Consider the following 25,457-nt stretch of genomic DNA (forward strand, 5'->3'; position numbering starts at 1 on the left):
AGCATTTGTAACAAAATAGATGAGTTGACAGCACAAATAGATACAAATTGGTATGATTTGATAGCCATTACAGAGACGTGGTTGCAAGGTGACCAAGGCTGAGAACTAAATATTCAGGGGTATTTGACAATTCGGAAGGACAGACAAAGGAAAAGGGGTTGGGGTAGCACTGTTAAAGGATGAGATCAGTGCGTTAGTGAGAAATGCTACTGGCTCAGAAGATCACGATGTTGAATCAGTTTGGATGGAGATGAGGAATAATAAGGGGAAAAAGTCGGTGGTGGGTGTAGTCTATAGGTCCCCTAACAGTAGCTACACTGTTGGACGGAGTATAAATGAAGAAATAATGGAGGCTTGTAAAAAAAAAAAATAACCATGGGCGATTTTAACCTCCTTATTGATTGGACAAAAATTAGGCAGGATAGTCTTGAAGACGAGTTCATAGTGTATCTGGGATAGTTTCCTTGAACAGTACGTTGTGGAACCAACCAGGGAGCAGACTATCTTATATCTGGTACTGTGTAATGAGACTGGATTAATAAACTCTCTCCTAGTAAAGGATCCTCTAGGAATGAGTGACCATAACATGGTTGAATTTCAAATTCAGTTGGAGGGTGAGAAAGTTGGATCTTAAATAAGCTTAAATAAAGGAGACTAGCCAACTCTGTTTTCATACCTTTGCAAAGTGGACTGGGAAAATGGATTCAAGTGTGGGACAGTTGATGAGCAGTGGCAGACATTTAAGGAGATATTTCATAACTCTTAACAAAAATATATCCCAATGAGAAGGAAAGACTGAGAAGGGATAACAATCTGTGGCTAAAACTAAGGAAATGAGAGATATCATCAAATTGAAAACCAAGAGCATACAATGTGACCACGATTAGTCGGAGGCCAGAGGATTGGGAAACTTAAAAGCCAGTAAAGAACGACTTTAAAAAAAAAAAGAGGGAAGATAGATTATGAAAGTAAACTAGCAAGAAATATAAAAACAGATAGTCAGAGTTTCTATAGGTACATAGGCCCCAAGTTTCCACATGATTTGCTCCTGATTTTTAGGAGCAACTGGTGTAGAACGGAGTATCTTAGAAATTGGAATTCTCCACATTTAGTTTGCTCCAGTTCTAGTCAGTTAGAACAGTTTCACTTTGGAACAGAATTTTTTTTCCAAAAGGGGGCGTGTCCAGCCACTTGCGCCTGATTTCAAAGTTTCATGAGTGAAAACTTACTCCAAACTAACTTAGAATGGAGTAAGTGAAGATTTTTGTACGCTCGAAAAAAACCTTGTCCACACTTTAGAAAATCAGGCGTAGGTTACAAATTAGGCGTAGGGAACGAGGGGGGGGAAGGGAAGTCATTAAATTCTACAATCAATCCTTAGTTATACTTATACAAATATTATACAAATAAATCTAACCTGAATAAAAATTTATAAGCAAAGAAAAGATTAAATAAACCATGTTCCTACCTGTGTGAAATAGCATCAGCCTTCGAGCTGCTGTGCTTCAGGCAGGCCTTTCATGTTGGAGACAGGCAGCGGTGTGGCGTCAGTGTCTCGACGGCAGCGGCAGCAAGCTTCGAGCTGAGCTGCAGTGCTTGAGGCAGGCCTTCATTCTCTTCGTGGCTGGCCGCGAAGAAGCAGCACCGGACGGACCCTCGGCCATGAGATGTCGGTGGCTGGCCGACAGCCGAAGAATCAGCGGACCGATGTGAGGCCATTCGGCCATGAGATAACAGCGGCGTCAGTGGCTGGCCGGCAGCTGAAGAATCAACGCAGGACACACGCAGCTCATTAAGGTTCTTGAGGCCATTCGGCCACGCTTTAGGGGCGGCGTCAGTGGCTGGCCGGCAGCCAAAGATACAGCAGCAGCCTTCGAGCTGTGAGGGGGACTGAGGCCATTTGGACAGGGAGAGGCAGCCACATCGACAGTTTTATATTTAAATTTGCAGAATGGGTGCTGCATTGTCAACACTACGTATTAATGGTTTGCCATCAATTCACTGCATAGGAGAGAATTGATTAGAGCTCACCACACCAGGAACGTCGTAGCCCGTAGGTTGATGGGCAGGAGATCTTACCTATGTCGACAGTATCGAGCCAGGCGCTTGTACCTGGACATGAGCGAGGCTGATTGTGTGAAAAGGTTGCGTTTTCGCAGAGAAGTTGTCACTGAGATCTGTGATATGGTGAGAGCAGATTTGCAACCCAGAAGCAGAAGGACAACTGCCTTGTCTGTTGAAGTGAAGGTAACAGCTACACTTTATTTCTATGCCAAGGGATCGTTTCAGGCTACAACTGGAGGTGTGTGTGCCATCTCTCAACGTGCAATACATACCTGCGTTTACCAGGTCACGGCTGCACTTTATGCGCGAAGGAATGACTTAATCAATTTCCCAATGACCGCACAAGCGATCCATGAGAGGGCTGTGGGCTTCTTCAGGATTGCCGGCTTCCCAAAGGTACAGGGCTGCATTGATTGTACCCACATAGCCTTGCGAGCACCTGTGGAGGATTCTGAGCAGTACCGAAATAGGAAAAGTTTCCACTCTATCAATGTGCAGCTCGTGTGTGACGACAAGCAGCGCACCATGTCAGTCGATGCGAGATACCCTGGCAGCACCCACGATGCGTTCATCCTACGCGACAGCGTTCTATCTGACATGTTTGAGCAGCAGCCAGAAGGGCAGAGCTGGCTACTGGGAGACAAAGGGTACGGCCTGACCACCTGGCTCATGACACCCATACGCATGACACGGACAGAAGCTGACCGTCAATACAACATGGCGTACATTGCGACGCGCAGCATCATTGAGAGGACCATTGGCATATTGAAACAGCGATTCCGATTCCTGGACCATTCCGGAGGACAGTTGCAATACTCTCCTCAGATTGTCGGTCACTTCACTGTTGTGTGCTGCATGCTTCATAACTTAGCCATCATGAGGCAGCAGGAGCTTGTAGTGGAACCCAAAGACCGACTGGAGAGTCCAGTGCATGATGATAGTATTACGGAATACCAGGATGTGGATGATAACGACAATCAGGAAAGCATGCAAGTGCCTGATGCCGGAGCACGAGGTCGGAGGAGGGCCGTCCATCGTGCCCCTTTAACAATTGCTCGAGACTTGCGCCAGCAGCTCATCCATGAACGCTTCAACTACTGATGCCTGAGGGCACTGTGACCACTTTTGCATATGGACATGTTTATTCTTTGCAGTTGTTCCTACGTTGTGTTGTGTTAATGGAACATGAAACAGTTTTATTGAAAAGTTAACGTCACTCTAATAAAATATTTGTTGTATCAAACTATACTTCTTAATATGACTCTTGAAGATCACTTATAAACTTGTAAAGTTACAAAAGTTACAAAACACTTTCTGTGAAAAATCTTACACTCTGAAGAACACTTAAACTTCAGGATCACTTTTTAGGTGCAAAATTAAATAAGATACAAAAAAAGAGAGCATTTACACTATAAGATCACTTAAAAACCATAAGATCCCTTATAAGTTGTAAAGTTACAAAACAATTTCAATTTGAAAAACGCTACTACAGCTACATCAAGAACAAGAACAAAAGCAGCAAAGAAAGGCTGCAACCATGTCTCATCCATATCTCCGTGAATGTTCACTTCCTCATGGGGGTGTCATTTGATTGGCTGGGCTGTGTGCCCTTATTGCAGCAGCTACCTCAACCAGGCCCTCCCTGACGGCCTGTGCTGACACTTGCATGCCCTCCCTGATGGCCTGTGCCATAATTTGCATGCCCTCCCTGACGGCCTGTGCTGTCAATTGCACTCCCTCGGACATTCCCTCCCTAAGTTCCCGTGTCATTACTGCTATTTCTCCCGTCAGGACCGTCAACTCTTCACCCACTGCACTGACGCCACCGATGAGTGATTGGGTAAGCTCATTGGTCTCCATAGCCAATGCCACAACCTGAGTCGCATCTGTTGCACGCTGCATCTCAGGAGAGCGTGTCTCCAATCTCCTTCTCCTCTGCCTGGGTCTGCCTTGTGGCACCACTACACTGGGAGGCGCGGGCACGGACGGTGGGATACTCGGTGTTGCAAGCGGCACCACTACACAGGGAGGCGCAGGCTGGCACTGTGGGACGCTCTGTGTTCCAGATGGCTGAACTGGAGGGAGAGGCTCGGGTTGGAATGGTGGGATGCTCTGTGTTGCAGATGGCAGAACTAGAGGGAGAGGCTCGGGCTGCTAGGTAGGATGCTCTGTGTTGCAGACGGCAGCACTCGAGTGCGAGCCGTGGGCTGGGATGTTGGACGAATGGGTGTAAACTGCTCCATGATATCGGCAGCAACACTGGGACCCGAAGCGTCGGAATCAAAACCATAGTAGGTGGAACCAGAACCTATGCGAGAGGGAGGCGCAGGCTGGGACTAGTGCACTGACTGTAGAATGCTGCATTATACCAGCAGCACCACTGGGATCCGCAACATCGGAAGCGAAACCATGGAAGGTGGAACCAAGACCTATGCTAGGGGTTGAAACTCTGATGCCCCTTGATGGGGGCTCATAAACATCAAATTGGAAGTTCTGCCCTGCAGGCATTTCAGTCATCGCTGCCATCATCCAGTCTGGATCATCCGCAGCTGGTTGTACTGGTTCTTGTTCTGTACCCTCAGGGTTGGCAGCAGCAGCAGCATCATCATCAAAATACATCAGAACAGTCAAATGTTTAACAGCAAGGGAGAGGCCGGGTGGGTGGCATGAGTACTCTCACACATAGCTGGCCAGGCAGCAGGTTGATTTAAAGGGCCATGATGCATTTTCAGGACTTGCCCTCTTCCTCACGTGCGGGCCCAGCTTGTGCTGAACCGATTGCTTTTCTCCATGTACGACTCATCATAGCAGCTACCCTTTGTTCCAAGGGTGTCAGTGGATGCAGATTGGGCACGCCTCCTCCTGTCCGAGTTGTCTCCCTTTTGTTGTGGGCCAATTTCTTCTGCAAAGAGTAAAATATAACTTTTTACAGAGTCAGTCTGCAAGGTGGGACATACAGATAGCCAGGTTACAATTACGATTAAATTAAAAATGGGAAATATTACTTACACTAACTACTTGACCAAGGTGGTGCCATTTCTTTTTACACTGACTTCCAGATCTCATGGTATGCACCACTGCGCAGTAATCTTCTGCAACTTGGTTCCAGCGTTGTTTCTTTTCTTTTGGTGGCACTTTTATGCGACCTCTGTTGCTGGTATCTAGCTCCTGCCATCTCTGCTCAATTACGTTGGCTAATATCTCCACTTCCTCATGCAAGAAATTCTTTGTTCTTGGTGGACGTTGATCCATTGCAAAGTTGAATTGGCACTCTTATTTCTCCAAACACACAGTCCTTAATTTGCATGCACCAATGCAGCACCGGTTCTGCAAGTTTAGCAGTGAAAAGCTGAACTCACTGATTTCAGCAGGTGATTTATTCAGCAGTGCTGCTAAAAGCACTCCCTCACACAGAAATATAAAAAAAAATTAACTGACAAGCCTTTGCAGGGGTCCAAGAAACAAATCTTCACTTTTTCTGCAGTATTTTAAAAAATGGCCAAGTGCCAATGTTTGTGAGACTGCGCGCACGCTCCAACGCGCACGCGCAGGGTTGCCGGCACCACGAAGGCTAATTTAAATTGTACCCGCCCCCTGCTATTTAGAAAATCGGCACGAGTGTTAGGCTCTGCCCCCTGCTGCGAAGAGCGCGCCGCGCCGCGCCAAGCAGACATCGAGCTCCTTGATATCGGACTTTTTTTTAGGCGCAGTTTTCGGCGTGAAAAACAGGCGCCCAGCTCGGAGGTGCGCGTTTTCGCCGCGGCACGAAACTTGGGGCCATGAAAAGGAAAAGAGTGGCTAAAGTAAATGTTGGTCCCTTGTAGGATGAGACTGGGGAATTAATAATGGGGAACAAGGAAATGGCAGAGATGTTGAACAAATATTTTGTATTGGTCTCCACTGTAGAAGACACTAAAAAGATCCCAATAGTGGATAATCAAGGGGTTATAGGGAAGGAGGAACTTAATACAATCACTATCACTAATAAAGTAGTACTGGGTAAAATAATGGGACTAAAGGCAGACAAGTCCCCTGGACCTGATGGCTTGCATCCTAGGGTGTTAAAGAAAGTGGCTGCAGAGATGGTGGATATATTGGTTGTAATTAACAAAATTCCCTGGATTCTGGGGAGGTCCCAGCGGTTGGAAAACCGCAAATGTAACTCCCCTATTTAAAAAAGGAGGCAGACAGAAAGCGAGGAACTATAGACCAGTAAGTCTAACATCAGTCGTTGGGAAAATGCTAGAGTCCATTATTAAGGAAGCAGTAGCAGGACATTAGGAAAAGCATAATTCAATCAAGTAGAGCCAGCATGATTTTATGAAAGGGACAACATGTTGGCAAATTTGCTGGAATTCTTTGAGGATGTAATGAGCAGGCTGGATAAGGGGAAACCTGTGGATGTGGTATATTTGGATTTCTGGAAGGCATTCGATAAGGTGCCACATAAAAGGTTACTGCACAAGATTAAATTTCACGGGGTTGGGGTAATATATTAGCATGGATAGAGGATTGGCTAACTAACAGAAAACAGAGTCGGGATAAATCTTGGCAACAGTAACTAGTGGGGTGCCGCAGGGATCGGTGCTGGGGCCACAACTATTTACAATCTACATTAATGACTTGGATGAAGGGACCGAGTATAATGTAGCCAAATTTGCTGATGATACAAAGATGGGTGGGAAAGCAAATTGTGAGGAAGATACAAAAAAATCTGCAAAAGGATATAGACAGGCTAAGTGGACAAAAAGTTGGCAGATGGAGTGTAATATGGGAAAATGTGAGGTTATCCACTTTGGCAGAAAAAAATAGAAAAGCAAATTATTTAAATGGAGAAAAATTTCAAAGTCCTGCAGTACAGAGGTGCCTGGGGGCCCTTGTGCATGAAACACAAAGTTAGTATGCAGCTACAGCAAGTAATCAGGAAGGCGAATGGAATGTTGGCCTTTATTGCAAGGGATATATATAAGAACATAAGAAATAAGAGCAGGAGTAGGCCATACGGCCCCTCGAGCCTGCTCCGCCATTTTATACGATCTTGGTTGATCCGATCATGGACTTAGGTCCACTTCCCTACCCGCTCCCCATAACCCCTTATTCCCTCATCGGTTAAGAAACTGTCTATCTCTGTCTTAAATTTATTCAATGTCCCAGGCTTCCACAGCTCTCTGAGGCAATGAATTCCACAGATTTACAACCCTCTGAGAAAATAAATATCTCCTCATCTCAGTTTTAAATGGGTGGCCCCTTATTCTAAGATTATGCCCCTAGTTCTAGTCTTCCCCATCAGTGGAAACATTTTCTCTGCATCCATCTTGTCAAGTCCCTTCATAATCTTGTACGTTTCGATAAGATCACCTCTCAATCTTCTGAATTCCAGTGAATAGAGGCCTAGCCTACTCAACCTTTCCTCATAGGTCAACCCCCTTATCTCTAAGATCAACCTAGTGAACCTTCTCTGAACTGCCTCCAAAGCAAGTATATCTTTTCGTAAATATGGAAACTAAAACTGCATGCAGTATTCCAGGTGTGGCCTCACCAATACCCTGTATAACTGTAGCAAGACTTCCTTGCTTTTATACTCCATCCCCTTTGCAATAAAGGCCAAGATTCCATATAAATGCGGAGAAGTCCTGCTACAACCTTACAGGGTATTGGTGAGGCCACACCTAGCGTGTTGCGTACAGTTTTGGTCTCCATATTTAAGGAAGGATATACGTGCATTGGAGGCTGTTCAGAGAAGGTTGATTCTGGAGATGAGGGGATTGACTTATGAAAATAGGTTGGGCCTATACTTGCTGGAGTTCAGAAGAATGAGAGGTGATCTTATCGAAACATATAAGATAATGAGGGGGCTCAGCATGTTCGATGCAGAGAGAATATTTCCACCCATGAGAAGCTAACACTAGGTGACATTCTCAGAATAAGGGGATGCCCATTTAAAACTGAGATGAGGAAAAATTTCTTCTCAGAAGGTTGTAAATCTATGGAATTCTCTGCCCCAGAGAGCTGTGGAGGCTGGGTCATTGAATATATTCAAGGCGGAGATAGACAGATTTTTGAGCGGGCTCGAGGGGCCAAATGGCCTACTCCTGCTCCTAGTTATGTTGTGTAATGTTTTGGAATAGTCAACATTGTGATCTGATTTGGTTTGATTTGAGGTATGTTTTGATTTTACAGGCAAACAAGACACCACTTCGTCCAATTGATGCAAGCAGAATTGCTGGAATGAATTGTGGGCCCGACTTCACTCCTTCCTTCGCTAATCTAGGACGACAACCAATTGGAAGAGGCCCAGTAAGTTGGACTTTGGAGACTATAATCAATTTGTAGTTAACGGCAATTGATATTTAAAGTGGTATCTTCTTGCAAAGTTATGCACTTCCAATATTTTCGCATTTGTTTTCGTGAGCACTGGTGACAATTTTGAAAAGGATAACTTTTATAACTGATGAAACTGAATTCGGCAGCAATTTATTGGTGGTTTTCATTCTTTAGCAACTAAAGGTTTAACCAAAAACTCCCTCTCTGGCTTTCCACTGTATATTTCCAAGCATTTTCAGAAAACAAATTTGTACACATTTATTAACAGCTTAAAGGGATATGGTTAACTCTTGTGAACAAGTTTCTCTTGGTTCTAAATGCCACAGCTGGTGGAGTAAATTTACTTTCTTCCCCCTTCCACCATTGAAGCCGTTTATTATTTGATGCTTAAAGCCGATAAATTAAACCTTAGTGGCGATTATGAAAAAAATACAGAAATTATGACTTCTATGCTAAATTGACAAAATAGTATGAAGAATAGAAGACTGTTATGAATACTTGGGGCATGAAAAAGTATTGGCAAGTAAAATCAAGGAAACCCCAAAGATGTTTTATAAATACATCAAGAGCAAGAGGATTAGAAAGAAAGGGTAGGGCCTATTAGACCCTAAAGGTAACCTGTGTGGAGGTGGAAGACGTGGGTATGGTTCTTGATGAATACTTTGCGTCTCTTTTCACGAGAGAAGGACGATGCAGACATTGCAATCAGGGAGGAGGAGTGTGAAATATTCGATGAAATAAACATAGCAAGAAAGGAAGTATTAAGGGGTTTAGCATCTCTGAAAGTGGATGAAATGTATCCCAGACTGTTGAGAGGAAATTGCCGAGGCTTTGACCATCATTTTCCAATCCTCTCTGGCTACAGGTGTGGTGCTGCTATTTAGAAAGGGATAGACTGAGTAATTACAGGCCAGTCAGCCTAACCACGGTGGTGGGAAAATTATTGGAAAAAATTCTGAAGGACAGGATAAACCTTCATTTAGCAAGACACAGATTAATCAAGGACAGTCAGCATGGATTTGTTGAGGTAAAGTCATGTCTGACTAACTTGATTTAATTTTTTGAGGAGGTAACCAGGAGGGGCGATGAAGGGTAGAACGTTTGATGTAGTGTATATGGATTTTAGCAAGGCTTTTGATAAGGTCCCACATCGCAGACTGCTCATGAAAGTAAAAGCCCATGGGATCCAAGGCAAAGTGGCAAGTTGGATGCAAAATTGGCTGAGGCAGGAAGCAAAAGAGTAATGGTTGATGGGTGTTTTTGTGACTGGAAGGCAGTTTCCAGTGGGGTTCCGCAGGGCTCAGTACTAGGTCCCTTGCTTTTTGTTGTATATATCAATGATTTAGACTTGAATGTTGGAGGTATGATTTAAGAAGTTTGCAAATGATACAAAAATTGGCTGTGTGGCTGATGATGAAGAAGAAAGCTGTCGACTGCAGGAAGATATCAATGGACTGGTCAGGTGGGCAGAACGGTGGCAAATGGAATTCAATCCGGAGAAGTGTGAGGCAATGCATTTGGGCGGGGGCTAACAAGGAAAGGGAATACACATTAAATGGTGGGACACTGTTGTAGAGGAACCAAGGGACCTTGGAGTGCATCTCCACAGATCCCTGAAGGTAGCAGGACAGGTAGATAAGGTAGTTAAGAAGGCAAACGGGATACTTGCCTTTATTAGCCGAGGCATAGAATATAAGAGCAGGGAGGTTATGCTTGAATTGTATAAAACACTAGCTAGACCACAGCTGGAGTACTGCGTGCAGTTCTGGTCACCACATTACAGGAAAGATGTGATTGCACTAGAGAGGGTACAGAGGAGATTTACGGGGATGTTGCCTGGACTGGAGAATTTTATCTGAGGAAAGATTTGATAGTGCTAGAGTTTTCTTCGGAACAGAGACGGCTGAGGAGAGACCTAATTGAGGTGTCTAAAATTATGAGGCGCCTCGATAGTGGATAGGAAGGACCTATTTCCCTTAGCAGAGCGATCAATAACCAGGGGACATAGATTTAAAGTAATTGGTAGGAGGTTTAGATGGGATTTGAGGAGACATTTTTTCACCCAGAGGGTGGTGGGGGTGTGGAACTCGCCTGAAAGGGTGGTAGAGGCATTAAATCCTCACCACAATTTTAAAAGTACTTGAAGTGCCGTAACCTACAAGGCTACGGACTAAGAGCTGGAAAGTGGGATTAGGCTGGCTATCTTTGTCGGTTGGAAGGGAAACAATGGGATGCATGGCCCCCTTCTGTGCTGTAAATTTCTATGATTCTATGATGCCCTAAATGTGTACCCTGACTTTGATTGTCCATTTTCAGAAATTTGAACAGTCAAATTCTGCATTAGTTTCCATCTCTAATGCAATCTACACTCCCTCCTACTTTAGTTTTCTCTTCTGTAGCTTGCCTTAATCATTGCCACTCATACGCGTGTTAGTAGCCCTTTGATCTTTCACCTAGACAGCCATTCTTGATGTGTGAAAACACCTACCAGCCATACCTGATCTCTGGGTGAATTTTCCATCCCCTGTTATGTTCCTTTTCTGTCTCACACCCTTACTATAAAGGGCCTGGCCACCTGATGGGAGTTGCATTTCAAAACTAGATGGAAACTTGATGTGTTTGATTGCCTGTGCCCTGTCTTCCTCTTTTGGGCTGAATGCTGAATAGGCACTGTCAGGCAACACGAGATGAAGCTATTCATATTCCTACACCAAGCCTTCCAAAAGTCAAATGTATTGGGAGGCCAGTCACCTTATGGTGATCATTATTGCTTGTTTTAAATTGCTGGCTTTAAGAGATAAATTGTATTCTGGAATTTTGCCTTAACTTTAACCGTGCCTATTTATTGTGTACAGTGATTTGAAATATGTATTCTGGTGTCAGAGTAAATAAAGGTGGCGTATGTTCAATTGTTTTGAAGCCTTCAGGTGTGGGCCCGAGAAGATCTCAGCAAGGCCAGAGAAAAGAGCCACGCAAAATTATTGCAACTGTCTCTCTAAATGATGACATACAACTTAAGAAGGCAGAACATGCTTGGAAACCTTCCGTAAAGAAACCATCTGAGGAGGATGACCCAGATATGATAAAAACGCAGGTAGCCATTTGGCAACATTTTGGACCGTTTGATCTTTCCACAGAACGGATTGGAAAAATCACTTAAATATTTTGGTTTTAAAGCAAAGTGTATTTACACAAAATGAGTTAGGTGTTGATGTTTTCCCTACTGATTCAAGTCCTCAGTTTATTAGCCGATTGTTGCAATGGCTAAACACCTCATTAATGTAGGCCCATTAATATCTTCCAGCTGTGAACTGTTACAATATTTTTTTTAAAAGCCAGAGGCGCATGTAATCGGTTAGGTTTTTTAAAACGGCTTAATATTTATTGTTTAATTGGGTGTTGGGCGGTACGGCACACCTTTAAACTTAAGACATGCAAACAGCTTGCAGGAGTTACAAATGCCACTGTACTCGAATATCTAAGGCAGGAACCTAAACTTTTAATAACGCAAGTAACTGTATAAAAGCACTGAATTTTGCTAATTTGGTAACGCACATTAATTACACTTTCATGTTGTGCATTCAACATTTTTATTGGACCAATTGCAAATGTTCGTTTCTGCTAATTGGCCAATAGCTATAACTAAGCCTGTCACTTTTCCTGGAAACTAACTCTCTCATAGTATTTTGTCCAGGAGTTATATAGAACAGATTACCATTGTGTGATTAGTACTGCATTAATGAGTGCAATGTACAAAAATGGAACCCAAGTCTAGGAGTAAGCGTAAAAACTAAATATATTCTAAAGATTGCTGTCAGTTGCCCAACTTAGTTCTACATTGTGCTTGCATTAATTTAATACCAGTTCAGTAATTTCCAGGTCGAATATTTTGAAATGCTTTTCTGCTTGTGTTGTAAAAATGAAATGAGCCTTGTCTTCTATTAATGTAGTTATCCACTTGCACAGAATTCTATTTGTGATTTAGGGTGGAGGAGGGGAGGCAAATATGCAATCAAAGGCACCATGACTCCCTTTATCATGTTTGGCAACTGGCTATGACCAGGTCAGTTATCTTGGGTCTGGCCACAGACAGGCTGAGCTGATGGTGCACTTCAACTATTACTTACATAGAAACATAGAAAATAGGTGCAGGAGTAGGCCATTCAGCCCTTCTAGCCTGCACCGTCATTCAATGAGTTCATGGCTGAACATGCAACTTCAGTACCCCATTCCTGCTTTCTCGCCATACCCCTTGATCCCCCGAGTAGTAAGGACTTCATCTAACTCCCTTTTGAATATACTTAGTGAATTGGCCTCAACTACTTTCTGTGGTAGAGAATTCCACAGGTTCACCACTCTCTGGGTGAAGAAGTTTCTCCTCATCTCGGTCCTAAATGGCTTACCCCTTATCCTTAGACTGTGACCCCTGGTTCTGGACTTCCCCAACATTGGGAACATTCTTCCTGCATCTAACCTGTCTAAACCCGTCAGAATTTTAAACGTTTCTATGAGGTTCCCTCTCATTCTTCTGAACTCCAGTGGATACAAGCCAAGTTGATCCAGTCTTTCTTGATAGGTCAGTCCCACCATCCCGGGAATCAGTCTGGTGAATCTTCGCTGCACTCCCTCAATAGCAAGAATGTCCTTCCTCAAGTTAGGAGACCAAAACTGTACACAATATTCCAGGTGTGGCCTCACCAAGGCCCTGTACAACTGTAGCAACACCTCCCTGCCCCTGTACTCAAAAACCCCTTGCTATGAAGGCCAACATGCCATTTGCTTTCTTAACCGCCTGCTGTACCTGCATGCCAACCTTCAATGACTGATGTACCATGACATCCAGGTCTCGTTGCACCTCCCCTTTTCCTAATCTGTCACCATTCAGATAATAGTCTGTCTCTCTGTTTTTACCACCAAAGTGGATAACCTCACATTTATCCACATTATACTTCATCTGCCATGCATTTGCCCACTCACCTAACCTATCCAAGTCACTCTGCAGCCTCATAGCATCCTCCTCGCAGCTCACACTGCCACCCAACTTAGTGTCATCCGCAAATTTGGAGATACTACATTTAATCCCCTCGTCTAAATTATTAATGTACAGTGTAAACAGCTGGAGCATCAGCACAGAACCTTGCGGTACCCCACTAGTCACTACCTGCCATTCTGAAAAGTACCCATTTACTACTCCTCTTTGCTTCCTGTCTGACAACCAGTTCTCAATCCACGTCAGCACACTACCCCCAATCCCATGTGCTTTAACTTTGCACATTAATCTCTTGTGTGGGACCTTGTCGAAAGCCTTCTGAAAGTCCAAATATACCACATCAACTGGTTCTCCTTTGTCCACTCTACTGGAAACATCCTCAAAAAATTCCAGAAGATTTGTCAAGCATGATTTCCCTTTCACAAATCCATGCTGACTTGGACCTATCATGTCACCATTTTCCAAATGCGCTGCTATGACATCCTTAATAATTGATTCCATCATTTTACCCACTACTGAGGTCAGGCTGACCGGTCTATAATTCCCGTTTTCTCTCTCCCTCCTTTTTTACATGGAGGAATTGCTTTCATGCTGGTTCCTCACCCATAGGTCCTGGGGCGATTGCAGTCTTGCAACTAGAACCTTGAGGTAACAGTGCAAGTGCAGTCCTTTTTAAAATGCATTGTGACTTCCAAACAACTGCTCCTGTAAATCTTGTGCGAAAGCAGTTCTGTTTTGTAGATTTGGCATCTCGTTATATTTTGGAAGCATGATGTGGCACGTCCATTAAAACCATACCGCTGAAACAGTATCGAGCCTCGAACAAATCTGGCATAGGTATCCTGGAATGTAGACTGAAAGAAGAAAAGAACTGAGTAGCACTTTTTGTGCCAAATGCTTTCTCTCCTTTCTTTTTCTCTTTTTCTCTCCTTTCTCTCCTCTCTTTCTCTTTCTCTCTTTTTCTCCTTTCTCTTTCTCTATTTCTTATACTTATTTGACAAGTTACTGGAGGAAGAAAAACTTGCTGGTTTACAAACACATTTAAAAATAGAATGCTTTTAATCTGTACAGTTTGGATGATACATTGGTTCATACTTGCAGTTTAATACTTGCAGTTTATACAATTTGCTAGGTTTCTTATTGATTTGCTCTGAACCTTCTGAGCAGTGTGTTCTGAAGGTGTACAGGAGTAGATGAGGGATGAGTTCACCCATTCCACTTCCACAGTGGAGAAATGTCTGGCTTTTGCTGAGGTCAGGAACTTGCCAGAGTGAGAATTGAGCCTGTGTCCTACCATTTAAAAGTTTTTCTTTGACCACAAATTGCTTAAGGAAAAAAATACCCGATCATGAATTCAATTGCATTCCATCTTCCCCGCCCCCCCCCCATGCCAAACTTGTGATCAAGAAGTGTGAACAATTGTTGCTTCCTTTCACGATGTGCAAGTAACAGACTGCAGTATAATACATATAAGTTGAATAGTACACTAATGCAGAAACTGGTTTTCACTGTTGTAACACTGATATTCCTATTTGTGTGATCTCACATTTTTATGCATACATCAAAGCAGTATTAATACTTGGTGCATTTTGCTGTGTTGTTACATAGGAACTATTCCGAAAGGTACGCAGTATTTTGAACAAACTAACGCCCCAGATGTTCCAGCAGTTGATGAAACAGGTGGCAGAATTGACAATTGATAATGAAGAGCGGTTAAAGGGAGTTATTGACCTGGTCTTTGAAAAAGCTATTTCTGAGCCAAACTTCTCTGTTGCCTATGCCAACATGTGCCGCTGTCTTACAACAGTAAGTACCCTTTAACCTATATTGATATTTTGGAATTATTCCAGCAGTGAATTGTAATAACTTCAGGAATTTTGAAAGCATTGAAATAGCATACCTGCTAGCTGAAACGTGTACAGGAGTTGAAAAATAGTAAGCTGCTGCTGTCTGCCGTGTGTTTCTTTTATTAGCTGTGAAGTGTATATCCTATGAGGTATTCAGACATGTTTGGACTATAGATAATCAACCTATGGTAGATTTGAGGATTTGAAAAATTGAATAGCACATTATAGAGTAGCAGGAAGTCTGAGCTGGCTGTTGAGCATGCATTGAAATAAAGAATGAGACTGCTTTAGGACTATAGACCCAAGTTAGCTGTAGAACTGTAATATATTTCCATTTGTGGCTGAAATATGCCAATTATGCAACTGAAAACCAAATAGATATTTTAATACACATCACCTTGCCATCTGTGTTACACATTATATTGTGTGCATGTAAAGTATAAGAAGCAGTCTAAACTGAATTTGGAGTTTAAAAACCATGGATATGAGAGTACACCCAGTATACTTCAGAATGTTGGTTTCCTACACTCTCCTTGATGATTTTTTTAAAAGGTAACTTCTGTACTATTAACAGCTGAAAGTTCCAATACCAGACAAGCCTGGAGCAACTGTAAATTTCCGGAAGTTGCTATTAAACCGATGTCAGAAGGAGTTTGAAAAAGACAAAGACGATGATGCTGAAATAGACAAAAAACAGAAGGAAATTGATGCTGCCGCTATGGTAATTAACTTCATTAAAAAAATTATCTAAAATAAAAAGCTTTTTAGGGTAAAATTGAATGAGTTTGAGATGCTTTCACATATATAGTTTTATATTGTATCATATTTTCACATTTTCTTTTCACCGGAAGTTTTGAATGTTAATCTATAAAGGAACATTGAGGAAGTAGTCTCTCCTAATATTCAGTGAAATGATTGTCCATTCCTTACCCTGAATACTGAGTTTTCAGAACTAGAACAATTTAAGTGAATCGGCTCATTCCAGTATATATTAAAACAGCAAATGCAAACGTCATTTTAAATTTGAGGTGTATATAAGGTAATTGATTTTGTAAGCTGTTTTTAAACTGAATATGGAGAAGTAGCAGCTGTGCAGTCATTATGGTGTAAAGTATAGTTTGGTATTTAATAGGATAATTTGCAGTCTTTGTAAATGTTTGCTGGACAAAAATGTTTTAATTAACTATAGGTTTGCATTTAATTGTACATTCTATGGTTTGTCACTTAACGCTTGAAAAGATTATCATTCCTAGATAATGGATAATTATTGTGTGACCAAAATGCATATTCATTGAAGCTTCTCAAGTTAACTGCCTAATGTGTTCCATTGATGGATTTTTCTGCCACATTAACCATGTTTTGAGTTCTCATGGAAAATTGGTAATAAAATTATTTTTACGAGAACAATAAATATGCAGCATCACATTGTCCTTCTCGCTGTTAACACTTGTATAGTTCTTTAGATACTGAGTCACTTTTTTATAAATGTATTCAAACTTTCCAGTTATCCCTGTAAATGGTTAATTTGTGCTGTAACCGTGTAGCAGACTGGTGTTCACCAACTTTTGCTGCTCTGGATTGTGTAGGTTTATACAGAGGAGCTTCAGGCCACGTGTAGAATCTTACAAAAGGATGCCATTCGGACCATCGTGCCTGTGTCAGCTCTTTGAAAGAGCTATTCAATTAGTCCCACTCCCTTGCTCTTTCCCCATAGCATTGTAATTTTTTTTCCTTTTCAAGTATATATCCAATTTCTTTTTGAAAGTTACTATTCAATCTGCTTCCTCGCCCTTTCAGGCAGATCATAACATCTCGCCACATTAAAAAAAAATTCTCATGTTGCCTCTGGTTCTTTTGCCAATTATCTAAAACTGAGTCCTCTGGTTACTGACCCTCCTGCTAGTGGAAACAGTTCTTATTTACTCTTATCAAATCCCTTCATAATTATGAACACCTCTATTAAATGTCCCCATAATCTTTTCTGTTCTGTGGAGAACAACCCCAGCCTTACCACATAAAGTCCCTTATCCCCGGTACCATTCTGATAAATCTCTTCTGCACCACCTTCACAGTCTTGACATCTTTTGTAAAGTGCAGTGCCAGAAGTGGAATTGTACTCCAGCTGAGACCTAACGAGTGATTTTATAAAGGTTTAGCACCTTGCTTTTGTACTTGTGCCTCTATTTATAAAGCCCAGGATCCCATATATTTTTTAATAGTCTTAACAACTTATCGTGCCACCTGACTTGTGTATGTGAAGCCCCAGATCTCTCTCCCTGCACTTCCTATAAAATTTGACCGTTTAGTTTATATTGCCTCTCCTCAGTCTGCCTTCCAAAATGCATCACTTCATACTTTGCATTAAATTTCAACTGCCATGTATCTGCTGCCCATTTCACCAGCCTGCCTATGTCCTGATCACTGTTTACTGCATTTGAATTTTGTTATCTGCAAACTTCGAAATTAGGCCTTTTATATCCAGGTCATTAATATATATCAAAAAGAGCAGTTGCCCTTAAAGAACACAATCCGGTTTGTCAGACATGATTTGCCTTGAACAAATTTGTGCTGGCTGTCAATTATTCACCCTGATTATGGTCTGACTGGCCTGTAGTTTATACCCTTTTTTTTTAACTGAGGTGTAACATTTGCAGTCTTCCAGTCCTCTAGCACTACTCCTGTATCCATGGAGGATTGAAAGATTGTAGCCAGAGCCTCTGCTATTTCTACCCATACTTCCCTGAGCAACCTAAGATGCATCCCCACCTTTTAAGTTCCTCCTATCTATTTCTATCCTATCCAGTTTCTCAATCCCTTTCTCCTTTACTGTGCATTGGCAGCATCCTCTTATGAAGATGATGCAAAGTATTGATTTAGTATCCCTACTGTACCCTCTGCCTCCACAAGATTTCCTTTTTGGTCCCTAATTAGCACCACCCTTCCTTTGACACTTTTATGCTTGCTTATAAAATACTTCAGTGCTCCTTTTGTTACCCACTAATCTTTTCTCATGCATTCTGTTTGCCTGTCTTGCATCCTTTTTCTGTTCTCCTGAATTTTCTGTATTCTGCTTGATTCTCTACTGTATTATGAACTTGCCATTTATTATGCACCTCAATTTTCTGATTCATTTTAATCTCGTTTTTAGTCATCCAGGGAGTTCTAGCTTTGGATGTCCTTCCTTTGCCCCCTCAAGAATGTGTTTAGTCTACCTGAACTATCGCCTCCTTGAAGGCCACCCATTGGCCATTTACTGTTTAACCTGCTAATCTTTGTTTCTAGTGCAGCTGGGCCAGATTCCTTTTCAATTTTCTGAAATTAGTTGTCTTCAGTTGAGTGTCTTCATTCTTGATTGTTCCTGGTCCCTTTCTATAACTACTCTAAAGCTAATATAAAGTTTTAATCCACATTGCCATTAAGTTACATATATTTCAAGTTGCCAATATGTGTCCTGAGATTTAAAAAGGCGGTGGTGACTACTTAGCCAAATGTCTCGAGCTATTTCAATTTATGTGGCAATCAGGAAAAATTCCCCAGTAGCTTAAAGCCAGTTATCTATTTCCTGCAAAGGAAAGCGAGATCGCTTTTATCTGTGATGATCACTGGGAATCTTCTTTCTTTGTCATTGCTGGAAGGATCCATGTTAGCGATGCTCAATCACTTTATTCAACATATTGACTGGTAGGAATTTTTTGAAGGGCAAATCCAATTAGGCTCTTTCCCCATATCCAATTCCCTTTTGCAGGCTGAATCTACATTCATCACTCTACCAGACCGTGCATTCCAAATCCTAACCACTCATTGCATAAAATGTTTATTCTTGCGTCGTCTCTGGTTCTTTTACCAATCACCTTAAATCTGTGCCCTCTCGTTACTGACACTTGAGCCATTGGAAACCGTTTCTCTTTATTTATTCTCTTTAAACCATTGATTTTAAACACCTCTATCAATCTCCTCTGCCCCAAGGAGAACAACGCCAGCTTCTCCAGTCTACCCAGAATCATCCTGCAAACTGAGTGGGGCAAGGCAGGCATCAGCCTGTAGACCAAGCTCAAAGTATTCAGAGCATTCGTTCTGATGGCCCTGCTTTTTATGTCAGTGAAACTTGAACAACATATGTACGACACATTAAGAAACTGAATCACTTTTACCTAAGCTGCCTGAGATGACGAATGAAGATCAGATAACAAGTCAGGATGCATGACACCAACGTTCTTAGAGCTTACGTGCTAATCATAGATGGTGTGATCATCAAGTCGTGTCGTGTAACAGAGTACCGGGCTGCAGGATGGTGGCCCGGTCAAAGAGACTGCCGATAGATGAGTCAGCCGACAGAATATTATGGTGGCGGGGATTGCTGCTAACGCCTTCGCCAAACCTCTGAGGCAATTTTCCCGGAGGTGCTATCGACCCCTTCCCCAGGGATAGCCTAGTTGCATACCATTAGCTCCCCCCGGAGGCACTAATGGGGCTATAAAAAAAGGGCAATTTCGCCCCATAGGTGTACTAAAGATAACAGATAATCTCAAAGTGATGCATTTAAGGGGAAGCTAGATAAGTACTTGAGGGGAAAAAGGTATAGAAGGATATGCTGATAGATTAGATGAAATAGGGTGGGAGGAGGATGGTGTGGAGCAGAAACAGACCAGTTGAACTGAATGGCCTGCTTCTGTGCTGTAAATTCTATAATGGAATAGAGCCTCCTTCTGCTTCAGGAGTTACTGTTTGTCGTTACCATGTACTTCTTAAAAAAATTAATTAAAGTTAATTAGTGCGGATTAGTTGATATCATTTATACACCCACTGTTGGTTTCTTGCAAAGCCATTCCTTTTTAAAGGCCAACAATTTTCTGTTAGTCATTTATGTAGAACAAGGCTGTAGCAGAACTATTGATTCCAAGTTTTCTACCCAACATTGTAGAAATGTAAAATAGATTCCCATCAATAGCAGTAAATCGTTCCTTTAAATTTTTTTGAAAAATAAATAAATAAATCCTTTTTGGAATTGCTTTGTGTGCTGCTGTGAACATTGAAATATTGTCTGTGGAATCCAACTGATCCTCGTTCCTCCTTCTTTCCACCCAACATGCTGACTCTTGCTGGGGTACAATTCCATGGGCTCTGACAATCATCCAGTATCTCATCTATATAGCCACTTGTCATGTTGAAGAAATGTCTCCATCTTGAGTTACTAAATTTAAGTGTTCTAGAATTACGATTTTGAATTAAACCTTGTAATGCTTGAATTCTATTCATTGCAGTCTGAAGAGAAAATGCGTCTCCAAGAAGCGCTAAAGGATGCCCGAGACAAAGCCAGGCGACGATCACTAGGGAATATCAAATTTATTGGTGAACTCTTCAAACTGAAAATGTTAACGGAGCCAATTATGCATGACTGCATAGTGAAGCTGCTAAAGAATCATGATGCAGAATCACTCGAGTGCCTATGTAGGCTATTAACTACAATAGGCAAAGACTTGGATTTTGAAAAAGCCAAAGTAAGTTTAAAAAATAGAGTAGTTTACAATAATGATGGCTTGGCATTAATGTACTTGATTATTCTTTGGAAAATGTAACATTCACGCCTTGTATCTTGCCTATAGCCTAGGATGGATCAATATTTCAACCAGATGGAGAAAATTATTAAAGAAAGGAAAACTTCGTCTCGGATTCGTTTTATGGTGCAGGATGTAATCGATCTTCGACAAGTGAGTTCAGTTGACTTGTATCTGTGTAAATATTGAATTACAAAAGTGCCACAGAACAAAGTTTGATTTTTTTTTTTTTTGTTTTGCCAATGCTGTATATATAGGTAGCCACTTTGATATTTTTTGAAATGTAAATTTTCTTTATGTAGATATTGGTATTTTTTTTTAAGTTAAATGCTTGACAACCAAATATTTAACAAAGCTTGGCGCTTAAATTGCTCATTGCTAAAATGTGAACCGAAATTGCTATCTGGGGATGTATCCAGTATATGATGTTGCATCATCATAAGAATATAAGAAATAGGAGCAGGCCATATGGCCCCTCGAGCCTGCTCCGCCATTCAATAAGATCATGGCTGATCTGATCATTGACTCAGCTCCACTTCCCTGCTCACTCCCCATAACCGCTTATCGTTCAAGAAACAGTCTCTTTCTGTCTTAAATTTATTCAATGTCCCAGTTTCCACAGCTCTGAGGCAGCAAATTCCACAGATTTATAGCCCTCTAAGAGAAGAAATTCCTCCTCATCTCTGTTTTAAATGGCGACCCCTTATTCTACGATCATGCCCTCTAGTTCTAGTCTCCCCCATCAATGGAAACATCCTCTCTGCATCCACCTTGTCAAGCCCCCTCATAATCTTGCGCGTTTCGATAAGATCACACCTCATTCTTCTGAATTCCAGTGAGTAGAGACCCAACCTACTCAACCTTTCCTCATACGTCAACCCCCTCATCTCTGGAATCAACCTAGTGAACCTTCGCTGAACTGCCTTCAAAGCAAGTATATCCCTTCGTAAATATGGAAACCAAAACTGCACGCAGTATTCCAGGTGTGACCTCACCAATACCTTGTCTTGCTGTAGCAAGACTTCCCTGCTTTTATACTCTATTCCCTTTGCAATAAAGGCCAAGATACCATTGGCCTTCCTGATCATTTGCTGTACCTGCATTCTATCCTTTTGTGTTTCATGCAGAAGTACCCCCAGATCCTGCTGTACTGCAGCACTTTGCAATTTTTCTCCATTTAAATAACTTGCTCTTCGATTTTTTTTTTCTGCCAAAGTGCATGACACTTTCCAACATTATACTCCATCTGACACATTTTTTGCCCACTCACTTAGCCTGTCTGTCCTTTTGAAGATTTTTTGTGTCCTCACACATTGCTTTTCCTCCCATCTTTGTATCGTCAGCAAACTTGGCTGCGTTACGCTCAGTTCCTTCTTCCAAGTCATTAATATAGATTGTAAATAGTTGGGGTCCCAGCACTGATCCCTGCGGCACCCCACTAGTTACTGTGCCTATTAAAGCCACAGCATAACCATGTTAGCCTTTCAGCACTGGCAAACGGTAACCAATTAATGTTCCCAATTCTGAGCTTTTGTGCAAACAGCCAATAAAAATTTCATGGAACAAGCTACAAAAATTTCAGTACAGTAATAATTGTCAAACTGTTGATATTTAAGCCAACACATGCTATTTTTCCATTCTACATAAGAAATAGGAGCAGGGGTAGGCTATTTGGCCCCTCGAGCCTGCTCCGCCATTCAATAAAATCATGGCTGATCTGATTCTGGCCTCGACTCCACTTCCCCGCCTGCTCCCCATAATTCTTGACTCCCTTATTTTTCAAAAATCAGTCTATCTCCACCTTAAATACATTCAATGACCCAGCGTCCACAGCTCTCTGAGGTAGAGAATTTCAAAGATTCACTACCCTCTGAGAGAAGAAATTTCTCCTCATTTCCATCTCATTTCCATTTTAAATGGGCGACCCTTTTATTCCGAAACTATGCCCCCTAGTTCTAGATTCCCCCACAAGGGGCAACATCCTCTCTGCATCTACTCTTGTCAAGCCCCCTCAGAATCTTATACATTTCAATAAGATCACCTCTAAGTCTTCTAAGCTCCAATGAGTATAGGCACAACCAGCTCAACCTTTCTTATGACAAACTACTTCATCTCCGGAATCAACCTCATGAACCTTCTCTGAACTGTCTCCAGTGCAAGTATATCCTTCCTTAAATAAGGAAACCAAAACTGTAAGCAGCAGTCCAGGTGTAGTCTTGCCAATGCCCTGTACAGTTGTAGCAGGACTTCCCTACTTTTATACTCTATCCCCTTTGCAATAAAGGCTAACATTCCATTTGCCTTCGTAATTACTTGCTGTACCTGCATGCTAACCTTTTGTGTTTCATGTATAAGGACCCCCAGATCTCTCTGTACCACTGCATTTTATAATCTCTTCCCCATTTAAATAATTTGCTTTTTATTTTTCCTACCAGAGTGGATAACTTCACACTTTCCCACATTATACTCCCTCTGCCAAATTTTTGCCCACACTCTTAGCCTATCTATATCCCTTTGTAGGTTATTTGCGTTTTCGCTACTCACTTTCCCACCTATCTTTGTATCATCAAATTTGGCTACATTACATTCTGTGTTGTCCGATGTGATTAGGACTAAATTATAGACGTTCGATATTTTGGGTGAGTGGAAAACTTAAGTTTTAATGGTATAAAAAGATCTCAATGACTGAAATCTGAAATACACATTGATTTCCAGAATAACTGGGTGCCACGAAGAGGTGATCAGGGACCCAAGACATTAGAACAGATTCACAGAGAAGCTCAAATAGAAGAACATCAACAGCAGTTAAAAGTACAGCAACAACTTCTATCTAAGCAGGACAAAAGGAGAGGCGGTGCTGGAAGTAGCAGTAGTACAGGTAAGTTTAATAATGACAGCATGTAATATTTCCTTACTCCTGTATATGTAGGTATTCTGGAACTGGAAACTGTATTCCATCAGTCTGGGGAGGCTTCTGACATTTCTACATTCGTGTTGGGGATAACTTTAAAGGTTACTGTAATAATTGTTCATGTCCTGTTCTCCTGACTTTTTTGTGTACTGTTTTGAGAATTTTAAAAATAAAATCCAGACTGTGAAATAGAACCATCAACTTCTGATCCTGAAACGTGTTTATGTTCTTTTAATTTGATTGGCTTTTTACTGTGAACAGTTCCCCTGTCGCTGTCTTTAGTTGGTGTTGACTTCTAGTTTGAAGATGTGCACATCTTAAACAGTGTTACCCAGTTACTAGCTCCTATGAGACTGCTGATTTATATAATTGCCCAACCTGTGCTAAGTTTAATCATACGTTATAGGCTCTGCTGGAAAGAAATCTCAAAATTTGTGTGAATTTCGTTGATCGGATGAACTTGGACAAATTGTATGTAGTAGTCCAGAACAACAGGATTTATTGATTTTAGATGGCCAGATAGATGTTGTTGAAAGCTTGGCATTCTCAACCTCCTCCAGCTTAAGTCATACAAGTCTATAACCCCCAGGGCAGCATTCAACATAAGAAGCAGGACATTTGGCCCCTCGAACCTGTTCCGCCAATGAATAAAATCATGGCTGTTCTGATTTTGGGCTCTGCTCCACTTCCCTGCCCGCTCCCCATAACCCTTCACTCCCTTATCGCTCAAAAATCTGTCTATTTCCACCTTTTAAGTATATTCAATGACCCAACCTCCACAGCTCTCTGGGGTAGAGAATTCCACAGCTTTACAACACTCCAAAGTGGATAACCTCACACTTTTTCCCATTCTCCTCTCCGTTTTAAATGGGTGAACCCTTATTCTGAAACTATGCCCCCTAGTTCTAGATTCCTCCATGAGGGGAAATGGCCTCTCTGCATCCATCTTGTCGAGCCCCCTCAGTATCTTATATGTTTCAATAAGATCTCCTCTCATTCATCTTTACTCCAATGAATATAGGCCCAACCTACTCAACCTTTCTACATAAGTAGTCAACCCCTTCATCTCTGGAATCAACCTAGTGAACCTTCTCTGAACTGCCTCCAATGCAAGTATTTCCCCCCTCAAAGGAGACCAAAACTGTACATAGTACTCTAGGTGTGGCCTCACCACTACCCTGTATAGTTGCAGCAGGACTTCCCTGTTTTTTTTACTCCATCCCCTTTGCAATAAAGGCCAACATTCCATTTGCCTTCCTGAATACTTGCTGTACCTGCATACTAACTTTTTGTGTTTCATGCACAAGGACCCCCAGGTCCTTCTGTACTGCAGCATTTTGTAATTTCTCTCCATTTAAAAAATAATTTGCTTTTTTATTTTTCCTGCCAACGTCGATAACCTCACACCTTTCCACATTATACTCCATTTGCCAAATTTTTGCCCACTCACTTAGCCTGTCTATATACCTTTGCAGATTTTTTGTGTCCTCACAACTTGCTTTCCCACCCATCTTTGTATCATCAGCAAACTTGGCTACATTACACTCGGTCCTGTCATCTAAGTCATTAATTTAGATTGTAAATAGTTGAGGCCCCAGCACCGATCCCTGTGACACTCGCTAGTTACCATTTGCCAACCGGAAAAAGACCCATTTATCCCGACACTCTGTTTTCTGTTAGTTAGCCAATCCTCTAACTATGCTAATATATTACCCCCAACCCCGTGAACATTTATCTTGTGCGGTAACCTTTTATGTGGCACCTTA

General features: G+C 41.8%; 1 protein-coding gene across 9 annotated transcripts in view; it reads left to right on the forward strand.

The window, feature by feature from the left end:
• Positions 1-25,457, forward strand: part of LOC139265895 (eukaryotic translation initiation factor 4 gamma 1-like) — a 131,075-nt gene that overhangs the window by 89,760 nt on the left and 15,858 nt on the right. For all 9 annotated transcript variants that reach the window (XM_070883446.1, XM_070883445.1, XM_070883449.1 and 6 more), the window contains 7 exons: positions 8,245-8,361; positions 11,309-11,482; positions 14,987-15,184; positions 15,800-15,946; positions 20,487-20,723; positions 20,829-20,933; positions 23,496-23,658. In XM_070883446.1, the coding sequence (XP_070739547.1) occupies positions 8,245-8,361; positions 11,309-11,482; positions 14,987-15,184; positions 15,800-15,946; positions 20,487-20,723; positions 20,829-20,933; positions 23,496-23,658 (1,141 nt within the window). The remainder of the gene's footprint in view (positions 1-8,244; positions 8,362-11,308; positions 11,483-14,986; positions 15,185-15,799; positions 15,947-20,486; positions 20,724-20,828; positions 20,934-23,495; positions 23,659-25,457) is intronic.

This window comes from Pristiophorus japonicus, chromosome 6 (assembly GCF_044704955.1).
Source record: "Pristiophorus japonicus isolate sPriJap1 chromosome 6, sPriJap1.hap1, whole genome shotgun sequence".
Lineage (NCBI taxonomy): Eukaryota > Metazoa > Chordata > Chondrichthyes > Pristiophoridae > Pristiophorus > Pristiophorus japonicus.